This window comes from Haplochromis burtoni, unplaced genomic scaffold (genome assembly GCF_018398535.1).
Source record: "Haplochromis burtoni strain Fernald_Lab_line unplaced genomic scaffold, NCSU_Asbu1 Contig_154, whole genome shotgun sequence".
NCBI lineage: Eukaryota > Metazoa > Chordata > Actinopteri > Cichliformes > Cichlidae > Haplochromis > Haplochromis burtoni.
Window position 1 is genome coordinate 608,326 of NW_024582515.1, and position 24,846 is coordinate 633,171.

Sequence of the window (24,846 nt, forward strand, 5' to 3'; positions counted from 1 at the left end):
TAATGCACTTCAACAAAAAAAGATTTGTACGACGCCGAATACACAAAAACATTTTTAATTTTAATTTGTTCGCAAACGGTAATAGCGCCTAGCTAACAACGTGAACGGAGTGAACGGCAGTTGCCTAATAGACGATCTTCAGGTCCGCTGACGTGCGTTGGTCCGTCACGTGACCTGAGGAATGTTAACAATGCAGCGAGTGTCCAACTTTGTGCTGAAGTTCTGATCCTGCCTGGAGTTTGGGGAGAAAATGGAGGTTCATTTCATCATATTTACCCACTGAGCTAGGTGTACGCGTTCAACAACCGAGAACCGGACTCTTTAACGAAAAAAAAAGTTGCCGTTTAACGGAATTTATTCTCTTCATATTGAGTTATTCTCGCCACTTCTATCACATGGTAAGTTGAGAGTTGCTTTTTTTGGGAGGGGAGTGGTGGTGGTGTGACTTGTTTCCACGACTTGTTGCTGAGCAAAACGTTCCGTTATGGGTGTGTTATATAGCGAGGCTTATGGAAAACGAAATTGAAGTTTCTGTATGTTTGAGCCTCTTTGGAGCTTACAGGACTGCCTCCATTTTTTCTCTCTCCCTGCATTGGAATGTGTTGCTGCTCTCAGCCCCCAACTCAAGCCTGGGATATTGCTGAGAAGGCCCCAGCGCTTTAAAACAGGGCTCTCCGGACCTTTATGCCTATACAAATATCACTGTACACTAGTTTTAAAGCTTTGGTGCAAATGTGGGAATTCAATTTAAGGGTTTAGTCTATGTTTAAATGTTTGTTTATTTGTGTACATTTAAAGTAACTGCATCTTATTTGGGCATCCTAACTTCTGCCTCTTCTGAGGATCACTAACAGTAACAGAAGCTATGCTTTGTAGATGCTGTTAGTCAGAAGATCCTGCATTCATTTCACTGTTTAAAGTGAGCGAACAGATTCATAGTTAATAAGAACTGAGCTTAATAAAATAATTCATAACAGGTCAGAATATTTTTTTATATTGTATCTGAAAATGAAAATGGAGTCATCTGATTTGATTCTGTCATTTTCACTTCTCTCAGGGCCTGCATAGTTTGGCCCTGATGCAACAGTGCGTTTCATTCAGGTGTACTGGTACCACACTACTATCCACAAAACACACTCACACACACTCTTTCTTTCTGCTTGACACACTTCTGTCTGTCCAGACAGTCCAGCGCTTTGATTAGTTCAGCAGTGACAGCAGACCTGGGTGATGCAAACCAAAGTCACATGTTTTAAATGGACGCTTGATGTTCCTGCCTGTCTGTGTCCTGTAGCAGGGGGGTCACATTTTCAAACAGTCGGACCAGTTTCACTCAGACTAGGGTGGCGCAGCAGTGTGGTGTCATGCACGTCAGAGGTATCTGTCAAAATGGAACCACTGGGATACAAACAGATGCTTTGGTGGTGATGTTGTCAACACAGTGGATTGTAAGAAGTATGCAGGGATTATTACATGTTATTACTACTACCATATTGTTTTAAAGGGACAAATGTACAAAAGTGGGCTACATGCACACAAAAACAATATAGATGGGTAGATGACTCGAAAGGCTACAGGGAAAACATATCGGTTTGATTTTGGGGTTGAGCTGCAGTACATCAGATACACACAGAAAGAGCCAAATTGTTTCCCTCTTATATACACACACTTGCACTCTCACAGCTGCAGCCAGTTTCCATCAACTGTTGTCCCTGCCTGCACATTTGTGATGTGTCCTGCAACGTTAACTGAGTTGGTCCCACCCACCTCTACCCCCTGTCTTACTCCACCCAAAGCTTAGTTGTTGGCCAGCTTTGCCCATTAGGAAGTTGTGTTCTTTCCTCCACCTCCGCCTCCTCTTGCTTCGTAATTTCCCAAACACAGCAGAGATATGACCGTCCACATTCTCTCAGATCCATCAGGCAGGTTAGAGACAATCTTATTAATATTAACCTGCCAGCTGCTCGCGTTGCTCAGTATTCTGTGGGGTCCAAGATTGCAGAATGCATGCTTTCCCAATTTAGCATCACAGTGGGCAGCTTTGTTTTTGGTGAGACCAAAAAGAAAGCTGTGGTATAGTGTGCTAAAGTTTGTTATGAACAACACATGTCCACGAAGACATAACCTGAAACATGCGTTTAAAGTGTCACATGTGCCATTAAAAGTCAAAAAGTCCAAAAGCATGAAGTTTAAGTCATCTTAGGTTTAGGGTTAGGTCAAAGAAGGAGTAAGGTTCAGTGATGGGGGTGGTTATGTGTAGAGCATTGTTTTGGGCAGAGTCATGTCTTTTTTTTCTTCTTACAGATTTGTAGTTATAGACAGATACTGTCCGTGTAGTTTGTGTTTTGGGTTATTTTGGTCAGCGTACTGCCCCGTGATTGAGCTGCGGTATTTTACTTGTACTTACTTGTGGAAAGGAATGCTCATTGCTTGGACACGACGCCTGAAGCATCGCAGGAATGGAGGCAAGAGATCTCGGAGATGGGGCAACATTTATGGAGCTTGGCCCCATGTTACCCCACCACCCAGCAGTGTAAAAAGAAAAAGCATGTTTTTGTCTATGCAAAGTTTGATCTGTACAAACAGTGAAGGCTGTGTCCTCCTTAAATGGCCCAAAGGGATGGAGACTGCTAGAGAGGAGGAGCAGGAGGAGGAGGAGATTGGGGATGCAGTTCAACAGCTTTTAATGTTTGGAAGCTTTTTCCTCTGCAGCTGCTTGGTAGTAATGCTGAGGGATGTAAGATTAAGATAATATTGTTAAGAATGTATTTTTAATTATCTAAATATAGAATATCACAGCACTGGGTGGATTCTGTTTGGCATTGCCTAAGACCAAAGCTTGACTTGTAAATTTTAGTTTTGGTGTGTTTTCTTTTGAAGGTATTCTTTTGTACCTCCACACAGACACACGGGAGTCTCTGGGATAGTGTAAGAATTCAGTAGGATGCATCACCATCGCTTCAAAGTTTTCAGACTATATTACTTTATCAGTGAATCAAAGCTGTGGCACGTTTGAAACTGATGGAAACATCTGGATGTTTAATTTGGTATCTGCAAACACTTTCTTTAAATTGAAGTCATTTGCTGCTTTAAAAGATCTCTGTTGGCAGCTATAGTAAGTACAAAAAGAAGTTGTGGTCATGATATCTCAGAGACAAATGTTAATGGTGTTTGAGGGGGAAAAAATTAGAATCCACCCGATGCTCAACTGGCTACTTTAAGACATTCAATAAAACATTTTAGGTTGTTAAAAAAGATGTATGCCATCGAAATACTCCCTCAAGTTTTATACATAAATGTTAGTTATATAAAAATTGGAACATTTGGGGGTGGGGGGTGGGAATGAAATGCTCTGGGAATACTACCGCGATCCTGAGATAACATCAGCCGGGGAAACTTGTAGTAAATCAGCTCAACCAGAAAACTCCAAAAATCCAATACTGCACATACTTCGCTATCTGCTCTCTGCTAATTGAGAACAAACACACGACTCAGTCATGAGTAAAAATAGGACGTAACCTTCTTGAATCTACAAAATAAAAAAAAATAGGTGGCTGCCTGGTAATTGTGGATTGTTTCACATTCTGTGGCTGGTTTTAAATAAACACATGTATATAATAATAATAGTAATAACTCATTTTGATAACTTTTCACCTTACTAGATAAAAACCATAAAACCCATATTGACATGGAACCATATTGAAAAACTCTTGAAATGTATCATTGTTTAATATTGAGGGCAGCTGTGGCTACAACTGTAGCTGCCTCCACCAGTGTTTGAATGTGTGTGTGAATGGGTGGATGACTGGGTGTGTAAAGCGCTTTGGGGTCCCTAGGGGGGCTAGTAAAAGAGCTATACAAATACAGGCCATTTACCATTTGACATCATTTAATCTGAGCTTAAATTTGAGGGTAGAATTGTGACGTCTCTGATTTGTCCGTTAGAATAAAAAGCAATTTTGTCGCCCTTTTTTTTTTTGTTAAATTTGAATTTGAAGTAGTTGTGCGGCTAGCATAATGATTCACATTTAGAAAGCACACAAACAGCAGGTCTTCTCGTGATGTAATGTTGTTACGAGCTCATAATAACTCACCAACAGTGACACGTTCGGCTCTGTGTCCGTGTCTGTTGACTGGAATAGTACGATGACCTGCTGATCTCCTTGGTCTGTGGGAGGAGAAATAATCACTGGTCTTGGTCAGACTGCTGCAGAAAGTCGCTTTTTTCCCCTCTCAATCCATCATGCTGTACGTTATTTAATGAAAGCCCTTAGGTATTTGTTAATACGTAAGCATGTGGTGAACATAACTCATTCCTTGTTTATGCATATAGACAGGAAGGTTGTTTGCAGCTTCTCTTCAGGTCTGTGTAGATCAAGTACAGAAAATGTTCTCATTGACAAAATAACTATTTTATTTAGGCAAAGAGGAAAATTGCCCATAAGTAATTTTTCCTTTTCAGGATAATTGTCAGGTGTAATTCAATACCTGCCAAGAAGACTTTTTGAAATAGAATCCAATCAATTGAAAGATGTTTGCTTCACAAAATGGTTGGAATTGCAGACATGAGTTGAAAACCACAGCCATGTCGAAACCTGCCAGAAGAGGATTGTATCTAGCAGTTTTTCAGTGCTGGTGAGATTGGTATCTGGAGACCTGGTATTGCTTCTCTAAAACTATTTGAAGCCTGTGAGCTTCTCAGTTAGACAGGAAACGGTTAACGGTTAACGGTTTGATTTGATATATAAGCTCTTAACTCAACTGATATGGTTCATAAATTGACTAATGTGAGACATAAGTATGATATTAATCAAATCTAGTATTGCCAAATGGTCTTGACCTCTTTAATATGATTCAAGTCAGGTCTACTGTGCTATTGTACAGTATTTGTGATTAGATGAGAATAGGGCTGTTCGATATATTGATATATATCGGATGACGATATAAAACGTCTATCGTTTCATTTTACGCTATCGTTTGTTTCGTCGTGTGGCAAAATAAACTGTTTACGGCAATATTTTTTCACCGTTCTGATGGTCACTGGTTAAAACACTCGACTCCAGCTACACGACGCGCAGCTGGAAACACTTCCCGCAAGTCGAGCTGCCCGAGATTCACAGAATTTACAGAAAATGTTACATTTTTGTGATTTATATCGTTATCGGACGATAGAATTCTTATATCGGCATATGAGATTTTGGTCATATCGCACAGCCCTATGTGAGAAGCTTGTAAAGTTGAGGCTCTGGACAGAAAGCCCATCTGCACTGGCGGAGTAACCTTCTTGCGGAGCATGGTCTTCTAGATAAGATTGTCAGACAGTGTCATATGTAAGATCACAGAGGAGCATAAAAGGCAGAGGCGCTGATGCAGGGAGGGTCGGACATTTGTGTTGACCCCATGTTCTCAGATGGGTGTTTACCGATGACCAAGTATCAACGTTGACAGGAGCTGAATTGAGCTATCATAGCTATGCATTGATGGGGTGGGGGGCAGGTGGTGTTTTTTTAACCTCTAGCATTCCTGGATTATGCATAAAAGTATGTGAGAGTACATATGCAGTGCTGATAGTCAATTTGACCTCCAAAAGGTCTAACTGGCTCCACAAGGATTACTTCACTTTATATTGGTGCAGAACAGCTTACTTTTGTGTGGTATCTTGTGATCTCACATTTCTAAAGTTGTTAACAGTTTTTTACTGTATGTGCTTTGATTTTTAGAAAATCTAGATAAAATTGAATGGGATGTGGAAGCCCAGTCTTCATGCTCTAACTTCATTTCTTCACCCACAGGCGCAGATTGGCATCATCATCGTTTGGCTCCACGATGCCCTTGTGACCAGCTGCATTTCCTGGAATAAGCTGGAACCTGAGCCTTGAAAATCACACCATGTAATGCCTATAGTATTCCTGCCTCACCTTCATCCACCACAGCGGGAGCAGGAATCAAAAGCAGAAAGCAAGATAGAAAAAAATTAGGGACATAGAGTAGGGATCGTAAAACCTGTGCCTCCAATCTGTGCTCTTGGAGGCTTTTTATCTATTTAGGTCAGCAAGCTTAAAGGGAATCTTTCGTAGGGTTGTAGGGCAGTGAGTGCCAGTTTGTGTGTGTGTGTGAGTGTGTTCTTGTGTGTGCTTCTGTGTGCGTGTTTCCCTTTTTAGAGTAGGTGCCTGCCCTGGGCACTGTGGCCATGAGGCCCAAGACTTTCCCCGCAGCCCCGTATGTGGGAAACACACGGCAAAGGCTTCAAGAGATCAAGGAGGGCCTGAAGCAGCCGGCCAAGCTGGTGAGCCAGGCTTTACATGGCAGTAGCTCCAGGAATGAGGGAGGCAAAGGGGCAGACTCCAAGAGCGGGAAAGACACAACCAGCCGACAGCAGCAGCTCAGACCCCCGCAGAAGTTCAACAACTACCAGAATGCGCTGCGGGAAATCCGCAAGTCCCTCAAGCCCTTTGAATCCGGCTCAACCTCCGGATCAGGACACCCAGCAGGGGCCGGGGAGGTGAACCGGCAGATGCTGCAGGAGTTGGTGAACGCTGGTTGTGACAAGGTGAGTTTTAGAGATAGGGAGTGTTTCCAGCGGCAGTATATGATCTTGTTATGGGAGCAGATGGGTGATTCTGTCGTGCAATTGTCTTACCTTAACAAACTGTTTAGTATCAGTAGTATTTTAATGCATTGCACACAGTGTTGTAAATCAGTCTGCTTTAAGGTGACATTAAGTTACTAGAATTCAGCTGGATTTCTTTTTTAACCCCCCACCCCCCCAAAAAAAACAAAACAAAAACAAAAAAAACAAACCTCAGTCTTAGCGAAATAACTTCAGTTTTACCTGAATCTATGATCTTCTCAAGACCAGACGTATTGGTTGAATAAATGTGCTAAATTTGTGAAACAATCACGAGACTCCCTTAAACAGTTTTGAATATGTTAGTCATTGGTGTCATAAGTGTCGGTTCCCACCATTCCCACTTGACTTAGATGTTCAAACCCACTTTTTTCTGTCAGTCAGGAATTTCTAGAGGAAGCTTTCAGGGATGCTTGTGCTCTTAGATAAAATACAATGCACAGTCTGCTTAGCTAAGTGTATAGTGCCTCGGTTATGTAACACTGGGCTGATTGTTAAAACACCAGGTGGATTTCCTAAACGGGCTCTGTCCCACTTAAGAAATGCAAGTACTCCATCAGAAGTCTGGTCAGGGTGAGGAGAGAGTGTTTCCATGGGAAGTGAGGAGTCCAGTTCAAGCTTTTTCACCCAAGTCACTCAGTAAAGCTTCTTATTTTTTAGACATATTTTTATTTTACGTTTTAAAGATTTCTTTGGAAAGAGAGAGAGCTTTGGGGGGGATTAAGCCAGATGATTACATCACAGCGCATCATCACAAAATACAGTGAGTCCAGATTTGCTACATGTGTGGTTAAAGAGTTTGAGGATGAGCCCTGTGATTGAGCACGGTATGTGAAGAATGCGCCACTCAAGCCCATACACAACATGTGAAGGGAAAAGAGTTGGGAGAATGCCCCATGCAGCCAAATTGATTTCAGCTTATCACAGCCAAACATCCCCTGTATGTCAGGTATTCGCTGATAGCGGGACCTTTGCTTTGTATTTTGTTTCGATGTGTGATACATTAGAGTTAAACTGGGCACAGCAATTCATTTGTCTGTTCGTCTCTTACCTGTTTCACTGGTCCGCTAATGTCAGTTTTGTAACTATACTGTGATAATTGCTATGGTGTAAGGCTGCACATTTGGCTAATCCTTCTTACCTAACTTATTAGCCGCTACATTTTTTGTTGCCTGTTTTGTTTCTAGTTTTGAGAAACCAAATCCATCAAGTTTGTTTAATTGTCTTGAAATATTCATGTGACATCTTAATTTTTAGTAACACATCAGATTCCATGTTTTGGCTGAGGACAGAAGACAGACACCTGGACTCCAGCTGAAAACTATTGAGCTTGATCATACAATATGGACCTCAAAGGTCTGAAAACATGTTATTATAAGAGTTTCCTTTATTATTTTCATTCCTTGACAAAAAAAAATACTTAAGATTATAAAATGTGTATATCTTGGGTCCTGACTAGAACATATCCTAAAGGTGTCCACCTCCTAATGCACTGAGTTCTGAACTGCAGGCCTCCCAGCACATTTAAACTGATGCACCTTATCTTTTGGGTTGTTTGAGGTTGCTGCTAATTCCTTACATAATTCACATGGCAGTTGTTGATGTCATGAAAGTGTGATATTGGGTGTGTGTTTGTATCTTAAACCTAAATTTAGTAGTTCCTTCTCAGGAACTACTAAAATAACTAATACCCCACAAGGCTACAGTGGTCTGTAGAGAAAATATCACTCCACAACTGAGACCATGATGTTTACAGAAACTTCAGGTTTTAGGTTCCTTTGTTGGATGCCCAACAGGATGGCAGGAATGCCTCACATATTTTCATTGGCGAATATGTTCTAAACTACAAGCCTGGGTGAAATGTTCATTAAGGTGATATGGCACTCGTACTGAGAACATTTATTCAAGCAGAACTTTGAGTTGAGATGCTGTTATAGTCTCCTCAACTAGATTTTAGAAGAAAAGTATGATATATTCAAGTAGTCTCCCATTAAAGATTACCCGAGTCATTCAAACCACTACTACCACTCTCTTTTGTTGGAACTACTGTCGTGGTTTGATAGGAGTTCCAACAAAACAGATATTAACCCCCTTTAATTTTCACTAAGTTATTAAAAATTATCCAAGATTCCATCAGCTCAGATTTATTTGCTTTAACTACATCTTGCGAACAATACTTTGAAATTATTAGCTACCTATTAAAGCAGGTAATAGTTAGCCTAAACTGCTGCCTTTCTTGGATGCTTAGAAGTGTGTTGGCTGGCATGTGGCAATGGCTAATTCAAAAGGACCAAAGGGATTACCACAACATCAGGAGCACGTAAATAGGGGTAAAGCACAAATATTTAGGCATTAAGGAATGAATCCCTTTCAGACTAGATTATTTAGTTGCTGATGTTTTGAGGTACATTTTAGATTTTCTCAAGCAGACTCTGTAAGTCAAGTTGAACTCAAAACCTTTACCTGGATGTTGTTACATAAGTTCACTTTTAATTACACAGCACCAAATCACATTAACAGTCTCTTCAAGGTGATTTGAGGTGACACATTTTAAATTAAATTGTTGATTTAACAGGGAGGCAGTGAAGTGATGTTAATATGGGAGAAATCCAAACTCTCTTTCTAGTCCCTGTCAGGACTCCAGCTGCAGTATTTTGGATCAACTGAAGGCTTTTCAGAGACTTCTTATGACAGTCAGATAATCATGTATTATAATAATTAAGCCTGGAAGTAATAAATGCATAAACTAGTTTTTCAGCATCACACAGAGACAGGATCTTTTTAATTGTGAGATACTGTGCAAATGCAAGAAAGATTTTTTCATCTTTGTTTAATATACACGATTAAGTACATATCTGGGTCAAAAAACGACTCCAAAATCCCTCACAGTGTTCCTGGAGGCCAAAATAGCACCATCAGGTTACAATAACGTCAGTTTTCCCTGAATCTAGAAGCAGGTCTTTATATCTTTAAGAAATTCCTGCGGTTTAACTGATTGGTGTGTGTCATCTAGCTCCATGGATAGATAAAGCTGGGTATCATCTGCATAGCAACAAAAATGGATGCTGTGGGTTTGAATAATAGTGCCTAAAGTGAGCATGTATTATATAAATAGAATTGGTCTTAGCGTGGAAGCCTGTGGAACTATAATTAACCTTAGTACTTCAGAATACTCAAAATCTGAAAGTCTTTTAGAGTGACTTATCTTTTGCTTACATTGAAAACACTGAAGTATACAGGATTCCTTGTTCTGCTAAAACAAACAATTTCAATGGGCTTAAAATATGAGCTAGCTATTAGCTGGGTATCTAAACCATCAATGTCACATGCTGTCACCAACAAAAAAAGCCTAAATTGTCTTTGGGGGTTTTTTGTGGTAGTGGTGGTGGGTCTGAACATGCACATATATAGAAAGGTTATTTTGGACGCTATCACAAAAAACACTGACGGGCTACTGCAGTCCTGCCTAGATGACCATTGCTACCACCATTTTGCACTGTGGGCCCAGTCAATACAAACAGGAAGTGAACATTCAATGGCAGCAGGGTGGAACAGTTCCTTCTGCTGCAGCCAAGTCACCACCCAACGTGTCGCCTCTCCTCTCCTACTCTTCCTCTGTCTCTGGTCTGTCTGTCAGACACTGTGAATACAAAAAACAGAGAGACTCGCAGAAATGTACAGAAACAAGTCAAAGTAAAATCAAGTTGAAGTAAAATCAGTAATGATATACCTTTAAAGACAGGTAATTTGAGCTTGGAGCATAGTTTCGGCTGTCACACTGAGAACACGTGCTACTAAAAAAAACCCACAGTGTGAGGACACGTGCATGACATTCAATATGGATAAGAGAATTTGAATGTCATATCTAAAAACAATCTGTTCAAAGGATTTCATCTGGTGAATATTAAATATTATTAAATATTGTACCACCAGTTGTTAAAATTCACCATATTCCATCCTTACAAAGGGATTGTAAAGTATCTTTGAATGAATTTGCACACTTGGAAGACTGTTGCTTCTTCACATTTGGTTTGTGTCCCCTGACACTCATAACCACCCTCGAATATTAAGCAGCGACAGATTCCGATTGAGCAGCTGTTTTGCACCACCTAATCCTGAGTTGAAGCAGACATTAGCAGAGTTGTTGCCTGACTGACTGCCCACATTCACATGTTGTGTGGGTGAATGTTTGCAGCACTTTTTCACATCAGAAATTTTAGTACATTGTGTTAGGAAAAGTAGAAGCCATTAATGATGCCTCAGTAACGTTAAGTGTCTTTACATGTATGCTTTTTCTGCTGTGAAAAACCTTTAACCACATATTACCGTAAGTATAAACTGCAGTGTCTCATTGCTTGTGCACACATACTACTGCTTTGTTTGTTTGCATCATTAATAAGCCATAAGTACTGCTCTATTTTGAATTGAGCTGCTAAGCTCCTCCCCTCTACTCCTATTTTCTTTTTCCATATTTTTTTCAGGTCAGCTCTTATCAACTAGTCTTGTCTTTCTTCTCCTTCTGTTCATCTCTCATGTCTTTTCCAGCGACAAATTACATAGCTATGTGGCTCGTTACATAATAATATTTTTTTTAATAGGCGGAAATGTTTTGGAGGGGGATCGAGGGTGGGGGAGGAATGCAAGGCATTGAGATGAAATGGAATGAAAGGAAATAAGGGGGCAGGGGGGGCTACATTCTTCGATTTTTGTTTTTCCCCTCTAAACTTCTAGACCATCCTCATAGGCCTTTTCCTGTGTCTGGGAACTGGCTAAGCATATTAACGTGTGAGAAAACATACATGATAGTGTTTATGTTGTGATGAGGCCAGCAATACAATAGAATAGAATAGAATAATCCTTTAATTGTCCCACAAGGGGAAATTTGGTTGTAACAGCAGCCAGAAAGACACATATACAACAAACAGTACACAGGACACAGAACAGAAAATACACAATTTTTCTTACATATTTACATATGGTTACTATAAACAGAGTACTGTACAGTTATTAAATTAAATAAAAATAACTACAGATAAGAGGCAAACCAGGTTGTAGTGCGAATTGGTTGATTAAATTATTGCAGTTACAGCAGTTGTGATTGCTGGGAGCAGTTTTGATTGTACAGTCTGACAGCTGCAGGGAGGAAGGACCTGCGGAAACGCAAGACGTGACTTGGATGCAGTGTGGCTTGTGTTTGTGATGTTAGGGTAGACAAAAAAAGGCTCTCCTCAGCTAGCACTGTAATAATGACTGTAAGAAAGGCGTCTCTCGGCTTAAATGTTGTGGTGCATTTGTTGTGTCTGCTAAGCAGTTTTTTGCATGATGGAACAGGACAGAATTATTTTCTTTTACAGCCCTCAATGCAAAAATGAGGCATGGACGCCTCTCTCCCCATGTCCCATCTGCACTGCACTCCAAAATATCTCCCATGTGGCTTAGATTTGAAGGGTCTTGCACTGCAGTGTGTCTCAGAAATGGGTTAAAATGATAATTAAAATTCCCAAATCACCATAGTGCAGGGAAAAACAGTGTTTGTTTGTGCTTGTTCTGTCAATGTGTCACAGCAGGTTGTGTGTCTCCGTCTAGTTTGTAGGCTGGTGATTATGCGTTTGGATAACTCGGCGGCCTGCGGCCTGCAACCATTATGACAGGGGTGCAAATGTGGCCTGGATATTTTCAACTGAGAGAGAAAAGGAGCGAGATGGGAGAGAGCCCATCCAGATTGCAAATAGCTTGAATTCTTGCTTCCTGAGCTGAGGAATGTGAGCAACGAACATCTGTCGCCATGACAGCCAGGGTCACCAGGCCCGCCTCTGCTTAACGCACACACTCACACATACACAAACATAGAGCATTGTTAAACAGAGGAATATCCAAAAAAGCAGAGTACTGCTGTATTGAGGGTTCAGCACATCCCACTTTCTCTGTCTCACAGCTGTTTAAGTTTCAATTATTGTTGTATTCAATATTTTGGCTTATTAAAAAAACAGTTTTACATGATTTAGAAGCTACATTTTTTGAAGAAATGGAGATGACTGTGGATAAGGAAACACCTTTAATGGGTTTCACCACTTATCATTCTGAATGTTATTCTTTTCCTTCATCTGTTCATCCATCCGGTTGTCCTTATCAGGGTTGTGGCGAGGCTGGAGGCTGGAGGTGAGAGGCGGAGTACAACCTGGACGGGTCTCAAATCTTATACAGGACAAACATAGAGACACAGACGACCATTCACACCTAAGAGCAATTTAGAGTCACGCATTAACCTCACCCCACTTAGTGCATCTCTTTGTGGGAGGATGCCGTACCCGGAGAGAACCCACGCAAACATGGAGAGAACTTGCAAACTCCACTCAGAAAGGCCCCGCCCAGATGGTGGAGTCGAACTCTTTCTTGCTGTGAGGAAACAGCGCTAACCGCACAATAAATATTATCAAGCTTTTTAAACTTTTCATGGCCAAGATTTACAAAAAAAATTTTTTTTATTCAATTTGACCCCAAATGAGTGAGTAAAAACTCAGCAGGAAGATATTTACAGAAGTCAAACACTGTTTTCCCAAACACTTCTATATAGGCTGGAAATGTTTTTACAACCGCAGCTATCACCATCTGGTGGCCTTCATATTAAATAGCTCTCTTCCCCAGCATGTCTTTTGTCCTGTCTCCCTCCCCTCACCCCCAACTGGTCGCGACAGATAGCTGACCCTCCCTGAGCCTGGCTCTGCTGGAGGTTTCTTCCTGTTAAAAGGGAGTTTTTCCTTCTTACTGTCGCTAAGTGCTTGTTCATAGGAGGTGCTCTGATTGTAGGGGTGTTGTCTGTATTACTGTTAGATCTTTATCCTACAATATAAAGCACCCAGGATACTGTTGTTGTGATTTGGCACTTTATAAAAAAAAAGAAAGAAAGAAATCGAATTGAAAGCAGGTTTAAGGCACTTACGCTTTAGCCTTACTTTTCCAATCCAGAAGCTTCATCCATGTTTTATCATGTGCACGGTCCTGTGTAGAAATAAGCTGAATGCATTGGAGACCTTTGAAGAGCAGCTGCCATCTCCATGTCATCTGACTGTTCACCGTATTTAAGTGCAGCTGTTTAAAACGCCTAAAAGGCATTGGGTCATTTCTTCTAGGTTGATTTGAGAATATCCCAAACTTTACTACCACTGAACTTGTCTGAGGTTTTCTAAAATGTTGGAAACCCCACACCTTCCCTGGTTGTAAGAAAGGGAACATGTTCTGCATGTTCTGTAACTGATGATAATGCATTCACACCCACTCAAGGAAAGAGGCAAACACTCAACATTTTGATTTCTATATCTCTTTTCCACTTGTCACTCCATAATTGTGTCCATTTCTGTGCCTATAACTAAGAGAAATACTAACTTTATCTCCTTCCTGGAGAGAAAAAGAGAATGTTTAAAGAAAAAGTCCTACATGAGAAAAGTGCGCAAGGTAGAAAGACTGAAGGGAGAAGGGTAAAAAGTGACATTACTGGGCGGCTCTGGCAGCCAACACTCTCTGCTGGCTATGCAGGAATGTAACACACACACATACACAGGAAACAAAGTATAAACATTGGTGTGTGTGTGTGGTCAGTTTTAAGCTAAGGCACATAAAGTTATGTGCATGCAAAGGGAGGAGACACAGAAAAGGAGGTTTGTGCACGTTGCATCCAGTAGTGTTATTTATACACACATATACAGAGATGAATGCCGTACACAAACACACAATACCGTGGGCACAGAAAGTGTGTCGCCTTGGCATTTCCTGCCTTTCAAAGACATCCGTGCCCACAGTTGCTGCATGGTCCCATTTTTAAGCCATTTAGTATGTTTGATTTAGGTTACTCCTGACAAATAAAGGCAGCCAGTCTTTCTGAGAAACCGCAGAAAGTAGGGTCACAAAATGGCTCCTCGGGGATAAAACTTTTCTCATCTGCTCATTTCCTTCCTTCCATTCAGACAAAGCTGTATTTTGTTGCTTCTGATGTTCGATTACACGCTTTTCCTTTGTTTTATGTTCTGAGAAAACGCCTCCAGTGTTCCCTTAATGTGTTTAGTGTCAGTGACAACCATGACAAGTCTGAGTCTGAGTGTTACATATAGATTATATAGCATGTTTCAAACAAGGACAGCATTCAAACGACTTTAGATGAGATGTACATTTCGAACAATATTTAAAACAAATTATTAATAACAAAGAAATTGAGGGTGGTCGGATTAAGCATATGTTAAAATGACAGCAGAGTTATTTAAATACGACTCGTGATTGGCTAAAGGCTTAAATGACAAATCGTCACAACATCATAGTTAAAATATATTCAAAAACCAACTTTACATCTATGGCACAGTCTTTTAGTTGAGTCGTTCAGCATTGTGTCATTTCAACCAAAGGAAGTATTTCATTAGCCTTTATCATCAGGTGTAAAGGGGAGAAGACGCACTTGCTGTTCCTTCATGTTGTCAGTGGGGGCGCCTGCTCTGCTCTGAGACGTCTGACTTCACATGTCTTTGCACTGAGATCATATGTCATTTGAGGGGACTTTAGTCATCTAGGTGTGGATTGCTCTCTCGGAGAAGGAAGGAGAAATTTTTGTTTTCTCAGATTTTTGTCCCACTTGTTTGCATATTAACGGTTATGAAGGCCATGTTAAGTTCACGACGATAAATCATCATCATCTTTTACGTTGAAAGCTGTCATCAGGAGGGATTTTAAAAAACCCTGATGTTACCCTGCAATCAGCAAGTACACAACTGAGACGTTATAAATGTAGGGATTTGCTTGTTGAAATGCTGCTACTGATGATGATCTTGTGGTATCATTGGTTTCTTTAAAATTACGTATTGAGGTGCAGAGGATTTGCGTTTCCAAACCGGGCGTAGCGTGAGCGACATTGGGATGATACTATTCAAGCCCTGCTGGGGGTTAACTGAAGCCGATTAAACAAACAAGATAATAACTGTATAATGGGCAACCTCTGACTGAAAAAGCAGTGTATCAGTAACAGATATCGTGTTTAACAAGTGGGTTGGGTGCTTGTGTGTGTGCACATTTAATCACTCTAGATTGTATCAGCTTTTCGAGTAATTGCTTTACTGGAATTTTAGGTCATTTTTTCTGCATGACAAATGAAATCATGACTGTTCAGAAATGCAAGACTTACATTAGAAACCTAAGCAAAGAAAGGCACTAATTTTTTCCCCACTACTTTCACATCTTTTCTTTATCTCCATCCTCCTTGGCATAGATAATTATGGAGAAACATTCTACCACTTCTTGAGATAATTGGTTTTTTTGTCTTTGCTGGAGAGTTATCTTGTGTCACCTATCTGTCTATAATACTCCAGAGCTATTATAACCATTGAACATTGGGTTTAGGTCAGTTCAGTTAATCTTTTTTCCATCTTGCGAGGTGCTGCGAGTGTCCTTAGGCTCATTGTCATGTTGGATCTTTTGCCAGGCTACTGGTCAGTGTTCTTGTACATCCTCAGGTATTCACAGTGCCGTTTACAGATGTAAAAAAGTGTCAGGGCCACTCCCAGTTTTCATCATTATTTTTTTCTCGTGTTCTTTAGGCAGTTTTTTTTCTCTCTTAAACGCCATCCTTAAAAGTTAATATCATGCAGCGTCAATGTCACAGAAACTCTGATATTCAATGATAAGCCCAGTGCCAAGTCTGAAACACGTGCCCATGTCTTGTAAAGACTTAGGAGTGCAAACACTGTCTGTGACATCACTTTAAAATAGAATAGAAAAGAATAGGATAGAATTCAACTTTGTCATTGCACATGTCACAAGTACAAGGTAACGAAATGCAGTTGGCATATTGACCAAGGCAGACGCCCTTAGTGAATCTCTGGCTTGTTCTGTACTCCAGCTACTGCTGCAACTGATTTTTAGATTGTCTGGCCAAGGGACCAGTGAGCACTCACAAAAATTCCCACTCCTCCTACAGGATTGGTCAGAATTCAATCACACCTACACACAATGATCATGGGTCTGAAATGAAACTTTGCTCAAGGTCAAGCTCGTATGTGTTGTTTTATGGGCAGTAACCTGTGAAATGTGAAGTGGATGAGCTGCGATATCACTGATATTCTGGTTAGTTGGTCCTCGTGTTTCCCTTTTCATCTTTAAAGTCTCGCACTGGGATTTTTTCCAGTATCATAGGATCCCCATAGGTCATAAATTGAGAAAGTTCAGGTCATTCTCTAACTGCCTTTATGCATTAAAGCAAATTGTCAGCCATTCATGTGTATAGTTTTCTTTCATTTATTAAATAGTTTGTGCACAGGGTCAGTGACCACAGGTCTGTTTGATTTTACTGCATTACGTTTCTACACTGGGCCCTGGATTCTGAGTAATGTTATTTAAGGAAACACTCTGTTCCAGCTTAGATGTGAGGTGATGCAGTTTGGAATCTTTAATTCAATCATTGTGGGTTTCTACCCTCTAAATCAAAGTCTGAGCAGAGAACCATTTAAGAAGTCCCGCTTGAATGTGATAGAAGAACCAAGAGAATGATTGGCATTGTTGCCATAGACTGGAGCAGAATTCTCTGCTTGTTCCCTCCTCCGCATTTTTCCTGCAGTGTCTCAATTGTAAATTACACGGCAACTGATGAATAGAAAATGCCAAAGTGGTTAACCAGCATTTTTCACATTGGTGACCTACATACCGTTGGCTTTTATAGTGACCCACCTGTCTGAGCACACGTCTCCAGGCCTGGGATTAACTCTGCGCGCCCCACCTGTGAGGAAGGGAGAAAAGCCAGGAAAAAAAGGTTTTAAATGAAAAAGGTGACATATGTCATAACAGCCAGTCTTATTCAAATGTAATTTTTAAACCAACAGAAATAAACCAAACCTGGGTAGGAAGACCAAACGAACTCTAAGATGTAAAATATGACGTTGTAGTATAAAATAGTGGTAAGAGATGTAAGGGTTATTCAGCTGGTTTGAAATGAAACTGAGGCATACATAAACTGTATTAGAAGACATTCTTACTGGTCATTCCCAGTGAAGCAGCTCTGTTAGTGCCTCTGAACACAGGACCACACCCTGCTGCACTGCGACTATGAATCATACACATAAAAAAACTTCCCCAAATACAAATGATCATGCAGCAGAAGGATAAATGTCCAAGTTGAAAGAGTTTTCTTTGAATATGGCAAAGTGTATATTCACTAACAGTCTTTTCATTTCTAAAAATTCAGTTTGTGTGTGTGTCTGTGTGTGTGTGTGAGAAACTGTGTTTGCTTTAAATCTGTCTCACTGAAAAATACAAAAACCAGTAACTAATTTGTGAGTGACTTTCAGCCCCCTACTGTTTTTGCATGTTGTCTGGCAGAGGAAATCACTGGTATGTGACCCTAAGTGGAGAGGATGCAGGTGCTTGAGCACCTACTAGGACTGTTGTGTTTTGTGTGCATGCGTGCGTGTGTGTGCGTGTTTTTAATGTTTTCGTGTCTGCTTTCTTCACAGGAGATGGCGATACGGGCGCTGAAGCAGACGGGCAGCAGGAACATTGAAGCAGCTTTAGAGTACATCAGCAAGATGAGTTACCTCGACCCTCGGAATGAGCTCATCGTTCGTGTCATCAAGCAAACTTCCCCAGGTATGAATACAGCCTCATGTGAGCAAATTGACTTGGCTAGTAGATTTTAGTTTCTCTTCACTACATATATTTAAACGATAACAAAAAGTTCCTCCTGCACCTTCTAGGAAAAGCTGGCATGCCAAATTCAATGGACCACCGGCCTGCATTGGAGGCTTCAGGTGAAGCAGGTGCCATGCCTCCGTATCATCAACTGGGGAATTCTATGTATGACGGGGCAAAAGGTTATGGCCCTGAGGGTGAGATGCCCAGACCATATATGAATGCTCCACCTGTTATGAACTACATGATGCCCCCGTCTGGTGCAGCACAGGTCACTGGAATGGGAAACCCATTGGGTCGGCCTCCCAGTATGGGTACCTATCCATCTGTTATGGCCACCCAGAGCAACCCAGGAAACACTATGTACCCCCCAGGGGCACAGCAGAAGGGCTACCCTGGCAGTATGGAGCAACATGGGCCTATGATGAGCTACAATGTCCCTGGCCAGCCTTTACAGCTCCAGCCACAACCACCAGGTGGCCCTGTCCCAGGCCCACACTATGACTACAGCCATGCCAGGACACACATGATGGAGTCTGCAGGCTATGGAGTCAAGAGGACCCCTTCCTTCCAAAACAAGATGCCACCGCCCCCCATGTCACCCACAGATAATTATGTCAATATGCAAGGGAAAGGAGGCATGGGTCAGAATGGGCCAGCGGGAGGAGGTGGAGGATATCCTGCTAACCTGTACCTCGCCCCTCACTCTCACCCTCGACAGGCCAGCCCCACCTCACACCAAGTCCACATGATGTCCCGTTCTCCAGGTGCTGTGGCCATGGTCCCTGACTTCTCAGATCTGCCCCAGGGCTTGATGACACCTTCTAGGGCCAGCCTCAACTTGGACCTCTATGAGCACCCCTGGGCAGGGCCGCCAGGTCCTGAAGGGGCCCCTCAGTCCAGACAGCCACAGCCCCAGGGCCCATTCAGAGGTGAAGTGCGTGTCCCCAGCAGAACTAACTCCTTTAACAGTCGCTCTGCAGGCCCAAATGCTGTCCGGCCTGGGATGGCTGCACCACCTGCTAATGGGAAACAGGAGCCTTCTTTGGGCCCCCCTAATACCATCACAGCTGTAACATCCCCACCCATCCAACAGCCTGTTAAGAGTATCCGTGTAATGAGGCCAGAACCTAAGACAGCTGTGGGACCATGTCACCCTGGCTGGATGACTGCTCAGGCCCAGGATGCATCAGAGCCTCTGCCCTACATGCCAGAAGAAACATACCCGCTCGAGCCTGCTCAGGAGCCACGCTGTCCACCACCACCCTACCCCAAAAACCTCCTAATGTCTGGGGCGGCAGGTGAGACAGGGGCCCTGGAAGGAGCTGCAGGTGTGTGTGGAGCTCAGGACCTCAACAACCCTGCTGCAAGAAGTACTCACAGTGGCAGCGGAGGGAGTGGAAAGGCTGAGGAGAGCCAGCCAGTGAAAGAGAAGACAAAGATGGGGAAGGGAGAAAAAACAGTGAAAGACAAGAAGCAGATCCAGACATCCCCTGTTCCCGTGAGGAAAAATGGACAAGATGAGGAAAAGAGAGAGTCACGTATCAAAAGCTACTCACCTTTTGCCTTCAAGTTCTACATGGAGCAGCACATAGAGAATGTGATGAAGACCTACCACCAGAAACTCAACCGCAGGCTTCAGCTGGAACAGGAGATGTCCAAGGTAAGACAAGATGAACATTTTTCATCCTGCACTGCATTAGATAAGTAAAATGCAGAATGTATATAATAGAAGCAAATGATTTACTGTGAAGATTAGGCTGTCTTGAACAATCTCTGAGTATTTACAAATTCATTTCAAAGTATATTTAAAGAAACCTAAGCTGATGATAAAAAAATCATAAAAAATCCCATCAGTGTGGTTTGGGAAATGCTCAGGATTCAAGATTGAAGAAAATTTTTAATGCCTAAAAAATGACCAGTAAAGCCTTCAGGTTTTTAGGTGAGAACTATGATGGGCACAGAGAAGTGACGTACAAGAGCTTGTCATGCCAACAATTCTCCCTCAAGACTTTGCTGTAGACAGTAAGATCTTTGTCTCGAAATGACTTCACATTTGTGTTTGATGTGTTTGTCCTGAATCAGAACTTTGACCTCTGCATTTAAAATGTATTTATTTTTTTTGCTGTGACCTAAAGACATGCTTAGAATAGAAAAAAACACCACAGCCAGACCCAGACAGTTAAGTCATGTAATGAGTTAAACAAGCAGTAAAGGTCAAGTCACTGAATTCAGCTCAAGCCTCATTCCTTGGTCATTATTAGTCAGTGTTGAAAAATGATCTCATCCTTAAACTATTTCTAAGGCTGCTTTTGAAGAGGTTGCATAGCCGTTATGTCCTCCCTTTACTGATCCTCTTCAACCTCTCTTCTTCTTCCTGTCCAGGCCGGCCTTTCCGAAGCAGAGCAAGAACAAATGAGGAAGATGCTGTACCAGAAAGAGTCCAACTATAACAGGCTACGCCGTGCCAAAATGGACAAGTCCATGTTTGTCAAAATCAAGACGCTGGGCATAGGTGCTTTTGGCGAAGTATGTCTTACACGTAAAGTCGACACTGGTGCACTTTATGCCATGAAAACACTGCGCAAGAAAGATGTCCTTAATCGTAACCAGGTGAGTTTATGCATTTTTATTGCTTTACTACACTCCTTTTGCCTTTTGAGTTCTGGCCTGTGCATTTTCACCAGGTGTATAAAAGTATTCACACATTTTTTTTCTATGTTTGTAGAACAGCGGTTCAACACATTTGTGTCTTTGTGGACACTACTGATTGTGATAAGATGTTATGCAACAGGCTAAATCAGGATTATCGTTACGCAGGTGGCTCACGTGAAGGCAGAGCGCGATATCCTGGCGGAAGCGGACAACGAGTGGGTGGTGCGTCTCTACTACTCCTTCCAAGACCGTGACAGCCTCTACTTCGTCATGGACTACATCCCCGGCGGAGACATGATGAGCTTGCTCATCCGAATGGGGGTCTTCCCCGAACTTCTGGCACGCTTCTATGTGGCAGAGCTGACACTAGCCATCGAGAGCGTACACAAGATGGGCTTTATTCACCGCGACATCAAGCCAGACAACATCCTCATTGACCTGGATGGACATATCAAGCTGACAGATTTTGGTTTGTGCACAGGCTTCCGCTGGACACACAACTCCAAGTACTACCAGAAGGGTGAGACACTTTTATCTGAATATACAGACATACAAATACATGCTCCCTCAACTACGAAGACACCGTGTGTGGATTTAGTGTGTTGATGTTTGTGACATGCACAAATACAGACATGCACACAATTTTCGTTGGACTCTTGTACAACTCATGCTTGGTGATTTCTAATAGAGAGAGTTCAGGTTTTGATTGTGTTTTCTCAAACATTGTGTTCAGGGGAAAATTAAATGAACATGTAGGTGCATTCAGACTTTACAGGTACCAAATTTGAGCAGTTGCCAAGAGTACTGTCAGTTGTCCAGGTTGTTAAATTTGAATTTCACCAGGCAATGTGGTATTATATCCTTCTCTTTGTGGGGTTTTAAAACATCTGCTCTCACCTTCTGTCTTCAGGGAGCCACATTAGACAAGACAGCATGGAGCCCAGTGATTTCTGGGACGATGTATCCAACTGCCGGTGTGGCGACCGGCTGATGACACTGGAGCAACGCGCCAACCGACAGCACCAACGCTGCTTGGCACACTCCCTGGTGGGGACGCCCAACTACATCGCCCCCGAGGTGCTCCTGCGCAAAGGTGTGTGAGAATAAAAAGCATAATTACTGCACAGTATCTGATGACTGACACACCTTTGATTGTACTGGATGTTGTGTTCTAAGAAAGCATTTAGACAGTTGACCTGATGTGCGTGTTGTGTGCAGGTTACACACAGCTGTGTGACTGGTGGAGTGTGGGAGTGATCCTGTTTGAGATGCTGGTGGGACAGCCGCCTTTCCTTGCCCCCACGCCCACTGAGACTCAGATTAAGGTCAGTGAAGAGGGAGGATGTCCCTGCTTTTATTTTGAATTTTAATTGGTGACCTAATGAGTCAGTGACTGGATCAGATCAGCTGCAGCAGACCAGGACAGTTAAACAGTGGCAGATTGCATTTGCTGTCCTTTAGACGTCAAATTAGGAGCTCTTCATTTCCTCCTTCTGTTCACTTTGCTTGACTCGGTAAGAGCAATTAAATTCAATGGCACAAAAAAATGACACAAAGACAAGTGGATGAAAATGCAGCCTAAACCATGAGTAGGAAATTCTGTGAACAATAGAGAAGAAGAATGAGATAGCATGGAATTACAGTCAACTTAGGTGACAGCAGCTGGAATCCAATTAAAAGTACATCCAGTAAATGAGCAGTCATTGAGTCTATTGCAGTACGGCCCACTGTATATATACAGCTGCACAGATGTTTTTGGAAACACAATAATCTGGCTGTAAACAATTTCACTATGAGGTTTACGCTATAGCTTTTCATGAGGTTCATCTGTTTTTCCACAATCTTATATACCTTTGGTTGTATTGTGGAAAAACACAATACAACGTGTTGTGTTTTTCTCAGCTACTGTTCTCAGCTCCAGAACAGTAGCTGAGTGGACCTTGTAGAGACGTTGTCTTACTCAGATCCTGTTGTCAGTGTAGATATTGACTTTAAAGCTGAAGTCAAAACTGTTGCATTGAATTTCTCCAATTATTAAGTATGTATACAAGAGCTGGGTCATATTTTACTGTTGATTTAACTTCATGCATTGTCTCGCGGCTCTGCAGGTCATTAACTGGGAGAGCACTCTGCAGGTGCCCGCCCAGGTCAAACTGAGCCCAGAGGCTGTCGATATCATCGGTCGCCTGTGTTGCTCTGCAGAGGATCGCCTGGGTGCCAATGGCGCTGGTGAGATCAAGGCTCACCCCTTCTTCTCCCAGGTGGATTTCTCTAGCAATCTGCGGCAGCAGCCGGCCCCCTACCGGCCCAAGATCGCCCACCCAATGGACACATCCAACTTTGACCCAGTGGAGGAGGAGAGTGGTCCCGGTGCATGGAGTGACAGCGGGGACAGCACCCGGGCTTTGGATGCTCTCTGCTCCCCTCATGGGAAGCACCCAGAGCACGCCTTCTATGAGTTTACCTTCCGCAGGTTCTTTGACGATAACGGCTGCCCCTTCCGCTACCCTAAACCGCTCGAGACAAGCGAGGTGTCGCTAAGCATACCTGGAGCCATCGGAATGGGCCCAGACGAGGAGGAGGAACAAGAAGAAGAGGACGAGGATGAGGAAGATGAAGAGGAAGAAGGAGAGCAGGAGGAGGGGTGTGAGCCCGTGTATGTGTAGAGCTGCATGCTGACAGTCTTCCTGAGTGGCTCGTGTCTCTTAGCTGCCCTTGTCATTCAGCTCACGACCCTCCCACCTATCACTTCTCTTCTCATGTATATGTAGAGGTGTGCATGTGTCTCTGTGATTGTTGAACTGCAAGAACAGGGTAGATGAACACTGCCCCCTTGTGGAATGCATATATACAAAACATCCCCCTCATCTGGGACCAAGAAACGGCAGGTGTGAGCACCCACATCGAGGGTGAAGCGTAGGTGGTCAGGAGAGCAGGACTCAGACACTGTACTGGTCGAAAGGAGATTCTGGTTCTTCCAGGAGCCTCTTGTCCCATTCCTTCCACCTTTGGTCTTACGGACAATTAAAACACCTCCACAGTGACCTTCAGACACAGGATCTACTTCCTGTTCTAACTGAGCTGCTTTACACTCAAATATTTGACACAGCAATGTGAAGAGTGGAACCAGTTTACTTGTTGATTGCGCCTGTTTTCACAGCTGCTGCAAAATAAGCTACAAAGACACGCACACGCACACACAGCTCAGTAGTGTAGGGATGTTGGATTTCAGGTTGATTTCAGTGTCTATATTGAGGTTTCAAGAGGTTGGCTCACACTAGGTGGACAAAGAAATTCTTCCAGAGTCCTTTGACACACACTCAGCCACAAAAAAAAGAGTTGCATTCTTGTGGTGTGAGAGAAAAATGTGTCCTTTTTTTTTTTTTGCAGCAGTTAGTTTTCAGAATCTTATATATCCACACCTGCCTCATTTTGTGCCAACTTCAGCTCAGTGTAATGTTTTGGAGCCTGATGCTTTTTAACTCAGTTTTCTGTTAGGTATATTCTTGTGTTGTTAAAATGCTTCCAATCACAGAGTTTCTGTCCTAACTTGGCTCTAAATTGAGCTCTAAAAGTCAAGCCAGGTTTAGTTTGCAGTAAATTCTTCTCTTGAGTTAGATCAGATGAAAGAAGCTCTTGTATTGAAATTATACTATCTGTTTACTGTGGGGCAGGTTGCTAGCACTTAACATATTTTCTCAGTCTTCAAGAGAATTAAGAGAACCCCCCTGATCTATACAGGATCTGTTGGGTCACATTAGGCTTAGTTAGTTGGGTTGGACTGAGAATCAAAGCTCCAAATACACACACATATTTACTAAGATGCACACTTGTACAGCTATTTAGCAAAGATCAGTCCGACAGTTGTAACTTTGTAAATTGTAACTTAACCAATCTCCTGTGAT

The 24,846-nt window shown here is 42.3% G+C and overlaps 1 protein-coding gene across 1 annotated transcript; it reads left to right on the plus strand.

Moving 5' to 3' along the window:
* Nucleotides 1-164: 164 nt before the first annotated feature.
* lats2 (large tumor suppressor kinase 2) lies at nt 165-24,791 on the plus strand. Its single transcript, XM_005932521.3, has 9 exons — nt 165-398; nt 5,793-6,550; nt 18,112-18,244; nt 18,352-19,949; nt 20,672-20,899; nt 21,107-21,461; nt 21,852-22,034; nt 22,160-22,266; nt 23,050-24,791. The coding sequence occupies exons 2-9, from the start codon at nt 6,191-6,193 to the stop codon at nt 23,605-23,607; spliced, it is 3,522 nt and encodes a 1,173-aa protein (XP_005932583.1). The 5' UTR covers nt 165-398; nt 5,793-6,190; the 3' UTR covers nt 23,608-24,791.
* The last annotated feature ends 55 nt before the right edge of the window (nt 24,792-24,846 follow it).

What these genes read in the sequence shown, in the direction of transcription:
- lats2 (XM_005932521.3), top strand. Translation starts at nt 6,191, where the DNA reads ATGAGGCCCAAGACTTTCCCCGCAGCCCCGTATGTGGGAAACACACGG. An exon ending in CATCAAGCAAACTTCCCCAG is followed by an intron (nt 18,245 to 18,351) that starts GTATGAATACAG and finishes TGCACCTTCTAG; the next exon opens with GAAAAGCTGGCATGCCAAAT. An exon ending in TGGAACAGGAGATGTCCAAG is followed by an intron (nt 19,950 to 20,671) that starts GTAAGACAAGAT and finishes CTTCCTGTCCAG; the next exon opens with GCCGGCCTTTCCGAAGCAGA.